Source organism: Sinocyclocheilus rhinocerous, unplaced genomic scaffold (assembly GCF_001515625.1).
Source record: "Sinocyclocheilus rhinocerous isolate Xijiao unplaced genomic scaffold, SAMN03320098_v1.1 scaffold1103, whole genome shotgun sequence".
NCBI classification, from domain to species: domain Eukaryota; kingdom Metazoa; phylum Chordata; class Actinopteri; order Cypriniformes; family Cyprinidae; genus Sinocyclocheilus; species Sinocyclocheilus rhinocerous.
Window position 1 is genome coordinate 136778 of NW_015641443.1, and position 15833 is coordinate 152610.

The window sequence follows — 15833 nt, forward strand, 5'->3', positions numbered from 1 at the left end:
CGATTATGAACGCGATATTGCCTAGCTTGTCAGTGAACTATGGCTCTGTGTTTAAAAGTGCCGCTCCATCTGAAAGCAGGTGATGGCGATTTACTACCAATCACGGAACCGGTTTTACTGACGAGATGCGCATGACAATCGCATGCGATTAATTGCAGAGCCCTAGTTTAGTCTACATTGTGTTACTGCACTGTGTACATCTCTTACCTTCTCATTTTGCAAAAGACCACAATCTCTATAAATAAAAGAATATGTTGAAAATTTTAGGCAAGAAGACTGGACCTTTAAATAAATAAATAGCCCTTATTCTCCATGCTGACTCAAATAGAAGATCATTATAAGATCACAGGAATAAAACAAGAGTCAAGATTCACAGCTATGGCGAGATAAAAACAATGACTGGTAATTCATGCACAGAACTGAGATGCCCATTCAAAAGTCATGCAAAAGTTGTTTAAACACTCAAATTAAGGTTGCTGAGTGCTTTATAAAGAACAAAATGTATCTAAAAATGGCTTACCTTCAAAGAAACCACCATATATAGATTCTCCTCCTCTTCCATTGCCTGAGCAAACAAAAGCACATTCAGTCACAAGAACAGGCAATTGAATATAACAAGTAAAGGCATAAACGCTTAGGCTAAGGCACCACAGATATTTCTATCTCCACATATCCGAATCAATGAGTACAACTGCACATACCCTCAGTGAAATCACCCCCCTGGATCATGAAGTTCTTTACCACTCGATGGAAAGTTGAGCCTTTATAGCATAATTTTTTTCCTGTAGTTTTGCCACTGCTTTTCTCGCCTGCAAGTAAACCAAAGAAACATACCGTTTATGATTACTTGTATATAACAGACCTAGTATGTACCAGCCATAAACCAAACCAAAAAACAAGATTTCACAGACAAAGCTGTTAAACATGTAGATACTAATACTGTAAAGAACTGTATACTGTAAAGAACTGTATACTGAATTGAACTACTGGGGTGTATTCCAGAAAGCACGGTTAACTTACCATCTGTTAAACCCTGAACTCTCGGTTGATTAACCCCAAACCTTGCTTACTCGAGGTAAGTGGTTCCTAAAACGCGTCCGGGAGTAAGTTCATTCAACACAGAGTATGTTCCTGATTAAGACTCAAGACATTCTCAACAGAGCGACGAATCGATGAGTGAGTCGCTATGGAAACGGACACTAAGAAAAAGCGCGCCATTCTGTTTCTTTCTTCTTCTTTTGTTCAATGGTCATTTACATGCTTAGTGCATATCGCCACCTAATTGATGGTTGTGCAATCATTTTTCTTTTTTTCCGTTTACTCCTTAATCCTTGAGAATAAGAATTATATTGTTTGCTTGATGCTAATTATATATTAAGTCATATCAGATATGTATTTTTATTATAGAAATACATTATAAAAAATGTCGATCCATGTGTGAGATGATAATATAAAATGTAATAAATAAATATAATAAACATTACCTTGTCATAGTGTTTTATAATTTATAGAGATAACTGTTAAATATGCCAATAAAATAAATATAACCATATTAGAATAATATATTACCTTATATAGAAAATGCCGATCCATGTGTGAGATGATAATATAAAATGTAATAAATATATATAATATAGTAAATTAAACATTACCTTGTCATAATAGTGTTTTATAATTTATACAGATAACTGATATGCCAATAAAATATAGTAACCATATTAGTTAGATACAATAGTATCTTCAGAGAGCAAGTTGCTATGGTTACTTGCATACCCTGAAAGTTACCTCCGATTTTGGAACCGAAAGCTGAGGTTATCTGCTCGCTTATCCTCAAACATACCCGGGTATGTCACATAACCTGCTTTTTGGAATACCCCCCTGGACTGAGTCCTGAAGTCTACAGTTACACAGACAGCAAAAGGTTAATCCTATCTGATCAGCATGGAAGAGATGCCAATAAAACTGAAATGAATACGGGTGGGTGATGGTGTGTGTGCCCTGGGGATTGGTATATATTCGATACAACAGTCAGCTGAAGGCATGTGTCTCTCATTTCAATCTCAGCTGGTGAGAAAAAAAGATCCCCGCATTGACCCAAAGCATTACTAACTGTAATTTATGACCAAACCTTCTCAATGCAGACTAATGCAGCTTTTGTCTTCTAGGAACAGGCTGTAAATACAGCTTTGGTTCATTCTTCAGTGCTGTCAGCAAAACACCTGCACTTGTCGTTATACAGCCAGGATTTAGTCACCTCTAGGTTTATTTTTATGCTATTACTCTATAAGCTTATGCTTGTATAAGTGGACATGAATGGGTATTATATAAAGGTTGGTTGGCGCTTTAATGCCATGCCAGCTTCCTTGGCTATTTTCATTGCGATTAACAAGGTGAAATAGTATAAAAGAGCAATTTAAAAACCTATATCAGGTTTTTATAGTTTATTTTAGATAAAACCTCTGAAAGATTCAAGGTTGACTCTGTACGTACCAGTGCACAGGCAAAGAAAATTTTTGCTTGTCTTGGGACAAATATCGGAGAACAGTTGAAAGACAATTCGTCCAACTGGAAGAAAGCAAAAGAAATCATTATACTCATGGATCAGAAATCTTACACCTCTTATGTCCTCTATAAGTTTTAAGCTTGCTGATAAAGAGTCATTATTAGATTAGTGTGACTATGGCAATTCAACTAAAGAGCTGTAACTTTCAGATTAACCTCAGTGCGGCAAACGTCAACACTGCTTCATATTCAAATACAGGCGCATTCAAATTTAGGTGTGCTTTTGCATTGTACCTAAAGCCACCTGTATGTTTTGTGTGTAAGTTTTAAGCTTGCTTAAAGAAAGCCATTATTAGATTAGTGTGACTTTTGTAATTCAACTTATAGGTTATAACTTTCAGGCTGACTTCAGCGTGGCAAACGACAACAGCTCCTTCATATTCAAATACAAAAGCATTCAAATTTAAGTGTGTTTTTGCATAGTACATGAAGCTAGTCTTATCTATTTCATTTATAAGCGATAAAATGAATATAAACAGGGTGTTAAAACATTTGCTTTGTAAAATAATGGGTGTAAAATCACTAAATAAGAGGTCTTGGTTTTATGACGCAGACGTCTCTCTTAAAAACACATAATTAGTGGTAGACTGAGGTGAAACCCAGACGTTATTTAGTGCACACTACATCTGTGGTTCATTAAAAGAGCCCTGCAGGTCATGGTGTGCACTGCCACAACAGCTTCTCACACACTGGCACAGGTATTTGAACTGCCATTACCAAAGTGCTTTACAAAACATAAGTGCTGTCAGCAAAACACCTGCACTTGTCGTTATACAGCCAGGATTTAGTCACCTCTAGGTTTATTTTTATGCTATTACTCTATAAGCTTATGCTTGTATAAGTGGACATGAATGGGTATTATATAAAGGTTGGTTGGCGCTTTAATGCCATGCCAGCTTCCTTGGCTATTTTCATTGCGATTAACAAGGTGAAATAGTATAAAAGAGCAATTTAAAAACCTATATCAGGTTTTTATAGTTTATTTTAGATAAAACCTCTGAAAGATTCAAGGTTGACTCTGTACGTACCAGTGCACAGGCAAAGAAAATTTTTGCTTGTCTTGGGACAAATATCGGAGAACAGTTGAAAGACAATTCGTCCAACTGGAAGAAAGCAAAAGAAATCATTATACTCATGGATCAGAAATCTTACACCTCTTATGTCCTCTATAAGTTTTAAGCTTGCTGATAAAGAGTCATTATTAGATTAGTGTGACTATGGCAATTCAACTAAAGAGCTGTAACTTTCAGATTAACCTCAGTGCGGCAAACGTCAACACTGCTTCATATTCAAATACAGGCGCATTCAAATTTAGGTGTGCTTTTGCATTGTACCTAAAGCCACCTGTATGTTTTGTGTGTAAGTTTTAAGCTTGCTTAAAGAAAGCCATTATTAGATTAGTGTGACTTTTGTAATTCAACTTATAGGTTATAACTTTCAGGCTGACTTCAGCGTGGCAAACGACAACAGCTCCTTCATATTCAAATACAAAAGCATTCAAATTTAAGTGTGTTTTTGCATAGTACATGAAGCTAGTCTTATCTATTTCATTTATAAGCGATAAAATGAATATAAACAGGGTGTTAAAACATTTGCTTTGTAAAATAATGGGTGTAAAATCACTAAATAAGAGGTCTTGGTTTTATGACGCAGACGTCTCTCTTAAAAACACATAATTAGTGGTAGACTGAGGTGAAACCCAGACGTTATTTAGTGCACACTACATCTGTGGTTCATTAAAAGAGCCCTGCAGGTCATGGTGTGCACTGCCACAACAGCTTCTCACACACTGGCACAGGTATTTGAACTGCCATTACCAAAGTGCTTTACAAAACATACAAATATAATGTTTCACTTTCGCTATTAGATGTTTACAACTGGCTTAAATATTTACCTTTTATTAAAACTTCAAAACTTGATCATTTCAGATTATACCACATGCTACTACGATAAAGATCACCCATCTGACCCCCTTTTATAGACTACTTTTTGCATTACTAAACATGATTTTTGTAGTTGGAAAAGTGATTTTGAAAACCATAGAAAGCCAAACATACATAAATAGTAATCTAAAAGCAAACATTTGAAGCATTTTTCTATCAAAACTTCTACTTTTAACAGTTTGACCTTTACACAAGACTATTTCAGAACAACCCAATAAAAATCACTGTCACATCTTACCTGGTTCCCTGTTGACTTCCACATCAAAATAGCACTGAGGGCGATCTTTCACCCCCATTTTGTAAAGAGTGGGCTTCCTGTAGTGTAAAATCACAGCAAAAAAATGTTAGATCCTGTATTCCCAAATCACCAACACCAGAAAGAAATACATTCCATTTCAGATATCTTCCAAGATACTGTTTCTCTCCAGGTCATATGAACAGAAAGTGAACAGACACTGAGATTGGTGTTTCGCTTAACCAATGAAATGCAAATCTCTATGCATGCCCCTCCAACCTCAACGTCCACCCCCTTTTTTGAGCAGTGCTCTGTCTGTCACTGGGTCTGCTGTTGGACACCATCCTAGTGTGATGAATGAGACATTGTTGCTGTGATGTGTGCTGTCATCCTAAACTAGGAATGCTGGTTAAACCAGATGTGTGCTATCTTTGGGCTGTGTTTAGAGACAGTTGAGCTTTCATTTGGGGAGGAGCTCCAAACATAGTTTAGTAAGGGTCCAAACAAACGAAACAAGAACTAAGCATGTATAGTAAAAAATATTTTTTATACTAAAAAAATAGTATAAAATACTATTTTTACTAATAAAAATAGTATTGGGGGGGTGGATATGCATCAGTTGTTGATTGGATTTTGAGATGTGGGCGTTGCACTCAAAAATGGAGGCAGATGAACAAGAGCTTGCAAGGGCAGCGATTAAGCAGACTAAATGACTGGAGAAGTCCTGTACTGTATACGTCACAAGAGAAATCTGTAGCAACATTTTGATTAGGCATTGCAGGGTCAAAAAAAACAACAACACATATGCAAGGATGAATCGCTCATAATAAAATCAATAACATGCATTGAAAAAGGGTAAACTTTAAAGGAACAGTTCACCCAAAAAGCTGCTTTCCCATATCAAAATAACTGTTTATCAGTCCTCTGATTGCTAACACAGGCTGTCTGCTTGGGGAAATGGCAAATGTCAGAGTGAATGTCACAGGAGGAGAAAGAGGACATTTCCACGTGTTAGATCTGGAAAACACTTTTGAATACAAGAGAGACACTCCCAGTTCCAAAAGAACTGGAATAGCTTGCTTTTTAAGTGAAATTTTAAGATTGATTATAAGTTAACCTGACAACTTTAAATCAATTCTCTTCAAGTTCACTTATTGCAGTATTGTATGTTCATAACAAAACATCTGCTAATGCATTCATGGATATTCAACAGCGTTCAGTTACATCATGACTTCTGCAGATTTAAATCCATGGGTTGCATAATTATTTTCAATGAGCATAGACTTAATGCTCAACAGCCTTACACGGGGTTAGAGCACTCATTACATCTACAGACAATATCTGCAGTTATAATCCAGACAGGTTAGACAATGTAGACCAGGCATACTTTCGATTTCTAATTGCACGACATAATATATAAACACAATACCACATTCATTTACTCCAATATGACTGTAGCAGTAATGCACTGGTTCAAATAAATGTGCCGAGCCTAAAATCAAAAGCACGCCCCCTCATACGAAAGATCACATGAAGTATGATTGTGATTTCAATTAATGAACTTAAACTGAACCACTGTTGAACCACAGAGAAGCAAAATGAGGTGTTCGTTTAGACTGTTAGCCAATTGCTAAACAGATGCACGGGTAGCTAACAACACCTCGCGACTGAAGTCAAACAAAAAACAATTTCTACTTAAGATTATTAAAAAATACTAATAACTGTAAATACTGCGATTAAATGTTTTGGGCCAAAAGTCGTCTGGTTGCTGGCTGGCTAACATTGTTTATCATTAAAGCTAACTTGGCTGGTAACGCAACGTTTTATAGGAACCCGGAAAGGAATCTTCACGGGCCATTTATTAAATAAAAAAATTTCGTATGACTCAGATATAGACCTATTCGTGTACTGATACAAACGTATCGTTTTATTGCATTAGACTTACCTGTGTAGATTGTTAAAGGGCAAAAAGCTTTTAACTAACTAAACCCGCTCTCTCTGCTATCCGCCGTAGCACCTACCGTGTTGCCAGATCACTCATGAGAATCGAGCAAGCTAGTTTTGTTTGCGGGGTGCGGTGAAAGGGTAGCGGGATAATTGTGTATGAACTATGGAAAATGTAATAATTTTCATAAATATCACCACCTATCTTTCCTCCCCAATTTGACTGTATTCTGTAAATAATCCTAAAAATCGCAACGCACGAGATTAGTTTTTTTTTGTTGTATAAACCGCTTATAAAAAGATGACATGGCAACGCTGTTTATCTAATTTGTATTCTGAGATGCTGCACAGCCGCCGACTGTCGGAAACCATCAGCATTACAAATGACAAAAATGCTTGATCCTACTGCCCTGGGAATATCGAAAATGATTTATATAAGTTAATATTATTCATGCTATATTTCTTGACGAATGTAAAGAATGTTTGAGTTTTTATCTGTAATTATTTTAATAATTATTATTCATTTTATGTCTATTCTGTCTGTAAATTGAACAGATGAGAATAAACCAGCATTTGACATCTTGAAACTCAACGTAAGGACTTTTATTTTGAAGTAACGGCTGCTGTTGACGCTCTTGTTTCCCATAATTCACAGAGACAAACAAAAAGCCTGGTTGCCTCGTAATATCAAGTCATAAATAACTCTGCAATAATTATCTTGAGACATTTTTGAGACATAGTTGTTATACTCCTGCGCATTTCAAATTCACTGTTTCACATACTCAGCGTAAATGTATTGAGCTGTTGTAAGGTAAGGGATGGTAAAGCGCATCTGCACCTGCTAGCAGAATGATTTGAACCACTGAAATAACAGACAGATGAAATCCAGTCCACATTTAATGATACATTATATCCAAACTTTGCAAATGTGATCAATGTAATTGGAACCAGTGGTTAGAATATCGTACATTATCAACCCAGTGGTGGAATCTTTTTTTTTTTTTTACTATTAAAACTCTTTAAAATTAATGCAACATCTTTGCGTTTAAAATAGTTTGCAGTCGTGGATATTCGGTTTGCTAAGCAAATTTATTTTCAATGAAACATGCTGAATAGCACTGTAATATGCTATATCTATTTGTAATATGCATATATTGTAATATAGAAGGTAGTACTATTGGTCTTTAGATTGCACAGACATCCAAACTTGTCACTACCAGTAACAAGCTTGGATTAACAAATTTATAATTTTTTTTTAGACATTTAGAATTTTGTCTATGACATTTGTTTTCTTTTAAGTAGTGTAGAAGAGAAAATAGGTCAAATTAAGCGGTAACCCTTAATAAGGTCTATTACGTTATTTAATAATCTACACTATTTAATAATTCATCCCCCAGTTTCACAGACAAGGCTTAAGCCTAGTCCTAGACTAAAATGTAAGTCTGAGCTGTTTCAAATGAAAGAAACTTGCACTGACTGATCTTAAATCATATCAGTGCCTTTGTTTTGTCTCAAGATGCACACCAGTAATGTTTTTTTTTTTCTAAGGCACGTTTATCAAAATTACTTAAATGTCCTAATTGAACTATGGCCTAATCATGGCTTAGGCTAAGCCCTGTCTGTGAAACTGGGCCCATAATTGTTAACATTAGTTAATAAAAAATACAACTGTTTGTTGTTAGTTCACGTGAGCCCAGATCAATTAAACGATATTTACAGATACAACCTTTGTTTTTAATAATGAATGTTTTAGTAAGTGTTGTATTAGTAATGTTTATTACTAATACAACATTTACAACATTTTAATGTTGCATTATATGTTTACTTCTAGTTTAGACTGCATCCACAGCTGCAGCTATACTTTTGAAAATAGCATCCCTTTTCTCCATCCTTTTTGTCAGCCATGCTTTATAACAAGTGCTGTAATTGCTATTTCATAATAATCATCAGTATGTTCTTTGTGTTTTGTGTTTAGGATGTGTTCTCATAGAGACCCACGAGGAGCATGTCACTGATCCTGTTTGCCTTTGTGGTCCGGGTCAGGGATGGACTCCCTCTCTCCGCCTCCACTGATTTCCTGCATAACAAGGAACTTCAGGAGAGAAAGCAACAGCTGAAAGTGATCTCAAAATCCCTGAGTTCATTACCAGAGAGAGGGACAGTCAAGGGCCATGAGCTCAACATTCAGTAAGTGCACTATTGTGGACAATAATGTCTCTTGGTAATTAAAGATCTGGGCAGGAAGCCAAAAGTCTTCAGGTTCAAACCTGTGTGATACAGGAAGTCTTGTGTCCTTGAGCAACCCTTGAGTATTGTTTGATTGTTTTTAATAAATTAGTATGCTAAATTACTGCTATTTCTCATGATATTAAAATCTTAAAAATCAAAGGGCTTATGCTTAAATTCCTGAAATCAGATTTTTTTTTAGACACAAGTCGTCCATACACTTTTAAAAATAAAGGTTCCTTATTGGCATCGATGGTTCCATGAAGAAGCTTTAATATCCATTCATGCATTCTTAAAATGAAAGATTCCAAAAGTGGGTTTTCACAGTGATACCACAGAAGAACCATTTTTGGTGCCCCAAAGAACCTTTCAGTAAACAGTTCTTTAAAGATCCATTTTTCCTTAACGTGAAGAAAATTTTAATAATCTAACGAACATTTTTCCACTATAAAGATCATTTGTTCAATGGTTCCATGGATATATATATAAAAAAAAAGGTTATTTTAAGAACTATTCACTAAAAGGTTCTTGGGGAACCAAAAATTGTTCTTCTATAGCATTGCATGAAAAATGCAAAACCTTATGGAACTTTTATTTTTATGATTGTATTTATGGATTTCTTTTTAAAAAGTCAATTTTTAATTAATTTTATTACATTTTGTATTAATTTGTTTACTTTTTAAAGAGTAAGAATTAACTATCAGTGATCAATACTTTTGTTACAGTATTTATTAATCTTTGGTTAATGTTAGATAATAAAAATACAACCATCCACTGTTCATTTTAGCCCAGGTCAGTTAAATAATATTTACAGATATAACCTTTGACAACTTTTGAAATCATGAGATGCATGAGAATAAAATTAAGTCTTGCCATATCAGAATGATACAAGAACGATAAGAATGTCCCTGGTCTTGTTTACCTGCGTTCCAGAGTCCAAGATAAGCCAAGGAAATTGGTGGCCGCCCTGTGAAATCATTTGTTAACTAATTGGTCTCTCTGTGTTGCAGCTTCCTCTCATCCGAGGGTGTGTCCTACATGACCGTATGTGCATGCAGTCTCCCTGCTGCCTCGGCCTTCTGCTTCTTGGAAGACTTGCGCTGGGAATTCACAGCATGCTTTGACAACTCTGCAGTGGCCCTGGCAAGCAGGCCGTATCCATTTCTGGAGTTTGGTAGGATGACAGATAGAAGTGATTGGATTAAACATTAGATGAGTTATTAAAACTGTATGTCATGTCATTTATACTGTACTTAATCCATGAACAGGCAAAGTCCTTGAACTAATAAGCTGATCATGAGTTTGTCTGATGGTTTTATTTCAGATAGTGCCATTCAAAAACTTCAGCAGCATTATAACCAGAAAGGGGGTCCATCTCTGGAGGTCACCCTGGCCGAGGTTCGGGAAGACCTCAGGACCAGCCCCCCTCAGGTTCTCACCATGGAGGACGTGGCACTCACCAATGGAGCAGCCAATGGGCATGTAGAACAAACAGCAGCATCAGGTGTGCTCTAGTAAAGAATACAGTTCATTCATAAGGGCTGCATCTTAAGTTGGACATATATTTTGACTTATTGATCCTTGTTGATTTTGAAGGTCAAAGTCAGAGATTGGAACCAGTCTCAGCACCAGGGATCCTCTCACTGATTCTTAACATCTTGTGTGCTGCCCTCAACCTTATACGTGGTGTCCATCTCATTGAATACACCTTCCAGGTATCACAAGATGTTAATTTGGGACAGAATGATCTTGATTAGGGATGTTATGGGTGATAAATGATTAATGGCCAAAATTTAAATTCTATACTATTTTGTCTAATTAAATAAAACTTAAATACCAAAAAAAAAGAAAGAAAAAGCTTTTTAAATACCACAAGTAAATGAAGTCATCATAACATTATAATGTACATTATGAAAAATTTAGCTAAAGATTACTTTTAATAGTCGTTAACATATTGCTGTTTTTTAAAGACCAGTTAAATAAAATATCCAGTATTTGCCAATACTAAAAATATATTTTATCAGCTGATGCTCAGTATGGTACAGAGTCAGGCAGACATACCATAAAGTCATTATTGATAATGATATTTGTATATTTCTCTGAATATGCAAATATTTATTTTTTTAATTGATCATTTATTGTACTCATTTATCCTTAGCAGTATATTTCTGCAAGAGTATTATTTAATATGATTTTTAATTTTAATTTATGATATGACCATTTTTACAGGATGATTATGATGGTTTGTGGAATGTGGTGTAATTAATTTGATTATAATTAAGTAGGTGATTAAATGTCTTAATTATAATATGACACTTTTTTTTACAGGATGATTATGATGGTTTGTGGAATGTGGTGTAATTAATTTGATTATAATTAAGTAGGTGATTAAATGTCTTAATTATAATATGACACTTTTTTTTACAGGATGATTATGATGGTTTGTGGAATGTGGTGTAATTAATTTGATTATAATTAAGTAGGTGATTAAATGTCTTAATTATAATATGACACTTTTTTTTACAGGATGATTATGATGGTTTGTGGAATGTGGTGTAATTAATTTGATTATAATTAAGTAGGTGATTAAATGTCTTAATTATAATATGACACTTTTTTTTACAGGATGATTATGATGGTTTGTGGAATGTGGTGTAATTAATTTGATTATAATTAAGTAGGTGATTAAATGTCTTAATTATAATATGACACTTTTTTTTACAGGATGATTATGATGGTTTGTGGAATGTGGTGTAATTAATTTGATTATAATTAAGTAGGTGATTAAATACAATAATATCGCTTAGCCGCATTATTTCTAGGGGCAATATATCGCACAACAAAAAGTTGTTATCGTGACAGGCCTACTACTCTGTATGTGGCATCAACAATGATGCACTTGCAATATTTAACGTTTTCATTTATAGCACCATCAAATACAGTACACCGTTTAAGCTCAGATCTTTATCTCTTTTCTTTTACAGTGTCATCTGTACTTGTTCCATACCTGCCAGAAGAAGCTGAAATCCTTTACTCTCCTGACTATCATCATCTTATGCAATGCTTTTCTCTTTGGTCTGAGGAACATCTGGCAGCTGGCCTTCCACATGTCCGTGGCCTGCCTCTCCACGCTGCTCACCCTCCACCGCAAACTGCTGGACAGGAACATGGACTGTGGAGTATGAGGACTTCAGAATATGACACTTTTTTTTACAGGATGATTATGATGGTTTGTGGAATGTGGTGGCGTTTCTTTTGGCATTTCTCTGCTGTGTTTGCCAGGTAAATTGTATTACTACTCTGTAGGCCTGTCGCAATAATCAATATATCGACTTATCGCGCAATATATGTATATGACCTCAATAATTTTTAGTGACACAATATATCGCCCATTATATTTACTTAAAAATGTATGTCACCATGTTTTGTACATTCCACTTCTTCCCACACAGTGTCATCTGTACTTGTTCCATACCTGCCAGAAGAAGCTGAAATCCTTTACTCTCCTGACTATCATCATCTTATGCAATGCTTTTCTCTTTGGTCTGAGGAACATCTGGCAGCTGGCCTTCCACATGTCCGTGGCCTGCCTCTCCACGCTGCTCACCCTCCACCGCAAACTGCTGGACAGAAACATGGACTGTGGAGTATGAGGACTTCAGCTGGCTGTGGACAACAGTAGGGTGAGAGACCAAAAAATGGACGAGGCTTGGATGTGATGGCTCACGAAAACTGACATTGGTTTTTGCTTTAGCTTTTGCTTTAATCTAATGTTATGATCAAGTGATTATTTTATCTCACATGGATAGTGAGTGCAATGGTTTTTCTACAGGGGTCTTCAATTCCATTGATGCATATCAGAAATCAAGTTTTTAATGACATATTGTGAATGTAATATGGAGAAATTGATCAACAGACATGAAGTAAGCATTTTGTTGGTTTAAAAGTTTATTTTAAGTTTATTTTATTTTATTTATTTGCTGCAAAATAAGAATACTTGTTGTTTAAGCTAATTTAAAACGGTAACCTTTGTTTACTTTTCTGTATGAGGGGTTTTTGTGTCGGTTTAATTGTTATAAAGCTATAAATGCACATATATTCCATGTAAATGACTGAAGTGGGTAGAAATGGTATTAACTTCAGGTGATTCATGGTCATGTTTCAATATCAGGCATTTTAGGTTATGAGGGAGATTTAGTCAGTGACTATTTCAGTTCTTTTGAACATGATCTTTTAGTTTTATTTTGGGCAGTGTTGGTTAGTTAGTAATGGGCTACTCCACAATGCATTAATTTTTTTTTGTATTATATTAGTACTATAATTTGTATACAAAGCACATTCAGGTATTTTAACTAGTCTTATGCCATTTTTTTCCACACAAGATAATTTTGTCTAGCCTATCTTTCCATAATACTCATCCCAAAGACTATAAATCAGAAATAATTTCAACAAATTATCATAATACAACATTCATTTATCAAATGGGTAAGATGTAGAGGTGCTAAAGAATTGCAGGAAATTGCATTTGTTGATGTCCACATATATTTTCTTAACAAAAAACGGATATTTTTTGTCAGCATACATTAATGACAATTTACACAGCTTGGTTTACATATTAATGTAATTTATTTTCTCTATTATTCTTCATGAAATAGACAAAAACCACTAGACATTTTGTTTAGATTAAGTTCAGTTTGTTTACGTTAATCTTTCATCAGTTCAATGTTTAAAATAATAAGGAAGCATTGTCATGTTATACTGACACATTGCATTTCGTTATACTTATGCTGCATTTCGTTTTTTTTGCAAATGTCATGCACTTCAAGCAGTCAGCATGGAAAAATCCATTTAAGTTAATCTGAAATAGTTTTTAGGCAAGTAATAAGCATAGATATAAATGTGAACTACGGCGAAATTCCTGAATTTTTACAAGCAAGCTGTGCTTCTAAATGGTTGGTGCAGAGTTGGCAAAAATGTCTGTTTGCTGTGTTGTAGCAGCAGCTTGCATGTAAAGTTTTTGTCTAGGATATCATTTAGTGCTGTGGTAAAGCTACAGTATGTTCATGACAAATCCTTATTACACGATATGATTACAGATATAGTTAAACAGGCGTGAGAATGTATGTATTATCATCTTAAAGCATTGAAAATAGCAGCCAATGTGCAGTAAATTGAATACTAATTGTAATAATAGTAATGTAAGGGCTCTGTTTCTATTGACTGATTTCTAGGCTTTCTTCCCAGGATAGCTTGACAAAATAAAGCAACATTTGTAATCATGGTTTCTTATACAATTTTAACGAGGGTTGCTGAGGTCACAGTGGTGCCCTTAGCCTTTTAAACTTATACATATTTACTCACTCCTCATGTAATACACGGAGTACTGTGTTTGTCGAATCTTATGAGATATGTATTTTTTATAATAATAGTTTTTCATGTTGTAGATCAGATTAAATGTTTAGTTATACAAATGAGCGAACCTGTATTTAGATGAATTTTATCTCTTGCATTTGTGACCCATGTTTTTTAAAGCCTGTGTCAGTGAACTGTAATTGGTGCTGGAGGTTATTACTTACATACTGCTTAGTAATAATGAAAGCTTGAAACCAATATTGTCTTACATCAACCTACATTTGATTCAGATGATGCATGCATTTAAAAGTTTTTTAATCAAGGACTATGGCAATTTTGTCTTTAACAAGTGATTCTGCTTAATGGATGGACAGTTTTTTTTTTCAGATAGAAATTTGAATTGGTTTTGTTTCACTGGAGTTGAACTGCTCCTTTAACTTCAACCAATGAACCTCCAGCAACCAAGTAAGAGACTTTAAAATAGTGAGCAGTAATGTGAGCACTATTCTGTGGAAGCCTGTTTCTGCCACAAAAGAAAAAGAAAAGTTAATTGTGACTTTTTAATCTAACAATTCTGACTTCAGATTGAATTTAAATAAAATTAATCTCAGAATATTCTTAGAAATCTCTAAGAATACTGAGAAATTCTATAAAAGAGTCGAATTTGCAAGATATGAACGCAGAATTGTTTTTTTGTTTCTGCCACGGAATAGAAAATAAAAAAAGGTAACTGTAACTTTACATCTCACAATTGACACTTGTTTCTCAGAATTATGAATTAAGCTCGCAATGCTGGAAAATATGAGGAAAAAAGTCAGAATTCCAAGAAAAATAGGTCAGTATTGTGAGATAAAAACTCAAATTTTTTTTTTATTTAATACATTTTATCCTGAGGTGGAAACAAACTTCGATATTATTCCCTTGTTGCAACTTGTTTGTTGCTAAAACAGATTCAGACATTTAATAAATCAACAGCTGAACATAAGGACTGTGTGTTTGTCTTATTTGACTGTTGGGCTAAAAGATTTGCTTCATCATTTTTCCTGTTTGAAGCTGTGTATGTTTATATTTTTTCCCTAATAGATAAGAATAAGAACCTACAGTAGCTGACTCAAAAATGGTTTTGATAATAAGCCCGAATATCCTGAGAGGTTTCAAACTCATGTTGACTCAAATTTTATACCACTTTGTGGATTAAGCTGAAAAGTGAAACAATTTGTTAGAAAGTCTCATGAAAACATATTTTGGCTTTGGAGCCTATAACTAAAGTTGAATCAGTGCAAAATGATGAATGATTCAACGGATGTTCTAAATGGCTCAACGCTTTTAAATTCAAGCCTTTTAGTTTTTCTGTATACTGTAGTTTTCTATACTTCTATACTTTCTAATTCAAATGTAAGTGCTATTTCACTTCATCAAAATTGACAGAATTCTCAGTAAATTATAGAGACTTTGCACATGTTTAATAGGTTTCAAAGCAATCGTGGTAATAGCTTTAGTAAATAAAAATAAACTGCATTAGGAAGAACCAGTTATTTGATATATTTTCTCAAGCAATAGTTCTACAATTA

At 34.6% G+C, this 15833-nt stretch overlaps 2 protein-coding genes across 4 annotated transcripts in view; one reads left to right on the forward strand and one right to left on the reverse strand.

Moving 5' to 3' along the window:
* LOC107754948 (NK-tumor recognition protein-like) overlaps nt 1–6772 on the reverse strand; it is a 16642-nt gene extending 9870 nt beyond the window's left edge. Inside the window, exons 1-5 of one of the 2 annotated variants that reach the window (XM_016571594.1) lie at nt 6686–6772; nt 4744–4820; nt 3591–3665; nt 702–809; nt 521–565 (exon numbers count right to left, since the gene is read on the reverse strand). In XM_016571594.1, the coding sequence (XP_016427080.1) occupies nt 521–565; nt 702–809; nt 3591–3665; nt 4744–4801 (286 nt within the window). In that variant the 5' untranslated portion in view covers nt 4802–4820; nt 6686–6772. Of the gene's footprint in view, nt 1–207; nt 236–520; nt 566–701; nt 810–3590; nt 3666–4743; nt 4821–6685 lie in introns of those variants that run through there. The other variant, XM_016571595.1, reaches the window with a different exon arrangement.
* A 555-nt stretch (nt 6773–7327) lies between these two features.
* sec22c (SEC22 homolog C, vesicle trafficking protein) lies at nt 7328–12756 on the forward strand. 2 transcript variants are annotated; one of them, XM_016571580.1, is made up of 7 exons: nt 7328–7495; nt 8660–8871; nt 9921–10102; nt 10235–10414; nt 10507–10625; nt 12127–12192; nt 12363–12756. In XM_016571580.1, the coding sequence occupies exons 2-7, from the start codon at nt 8690–8692 to the stop codon at nt 12561–12563; spliced, it is 930 nt and encodes a 309-aa protein (XP_016427066.1). In that variant the 5' UTR covers nt 7328–7495; nt 8660–8689; the 3' UTR covers nt 12564–12756. The 2 variants fall into 2 exon arrangements, with proteins under 2 accessions (XP_016427066.1, XP_016427067.1); XM_016571581.1 differs by having other exon boundaries at nt 9921–10084.
* Nucleotides 12757–15833: the final 3077 nt, after the last annotated feature.

Excerpts from the sequence above, each read along its gene's own strand:
- sec22c (XM_016571580.1), top strand. The coding sequence starts at position 8,690 with ATGTCACTGATCCTGTTTGCCTTTGTGGTCCGGGTCAGGGATGGACTC. Across the intron at positions 10,415-10,506 it reads AGAACAAACAGCAGCATCAG|GTCAAAGTCAGAGATTGGAA; the intron begins GTGTGCTCTAGT and ends TTGATTTTGAAG. Across the intron at positions 12,193-12,362 it reads TTCTCTGCTGTGTTTGCCAG|TGTCATCTGTACTTGTTCCA; the intron begins GTAAATTGTATT and ends CTTCCCACACAG.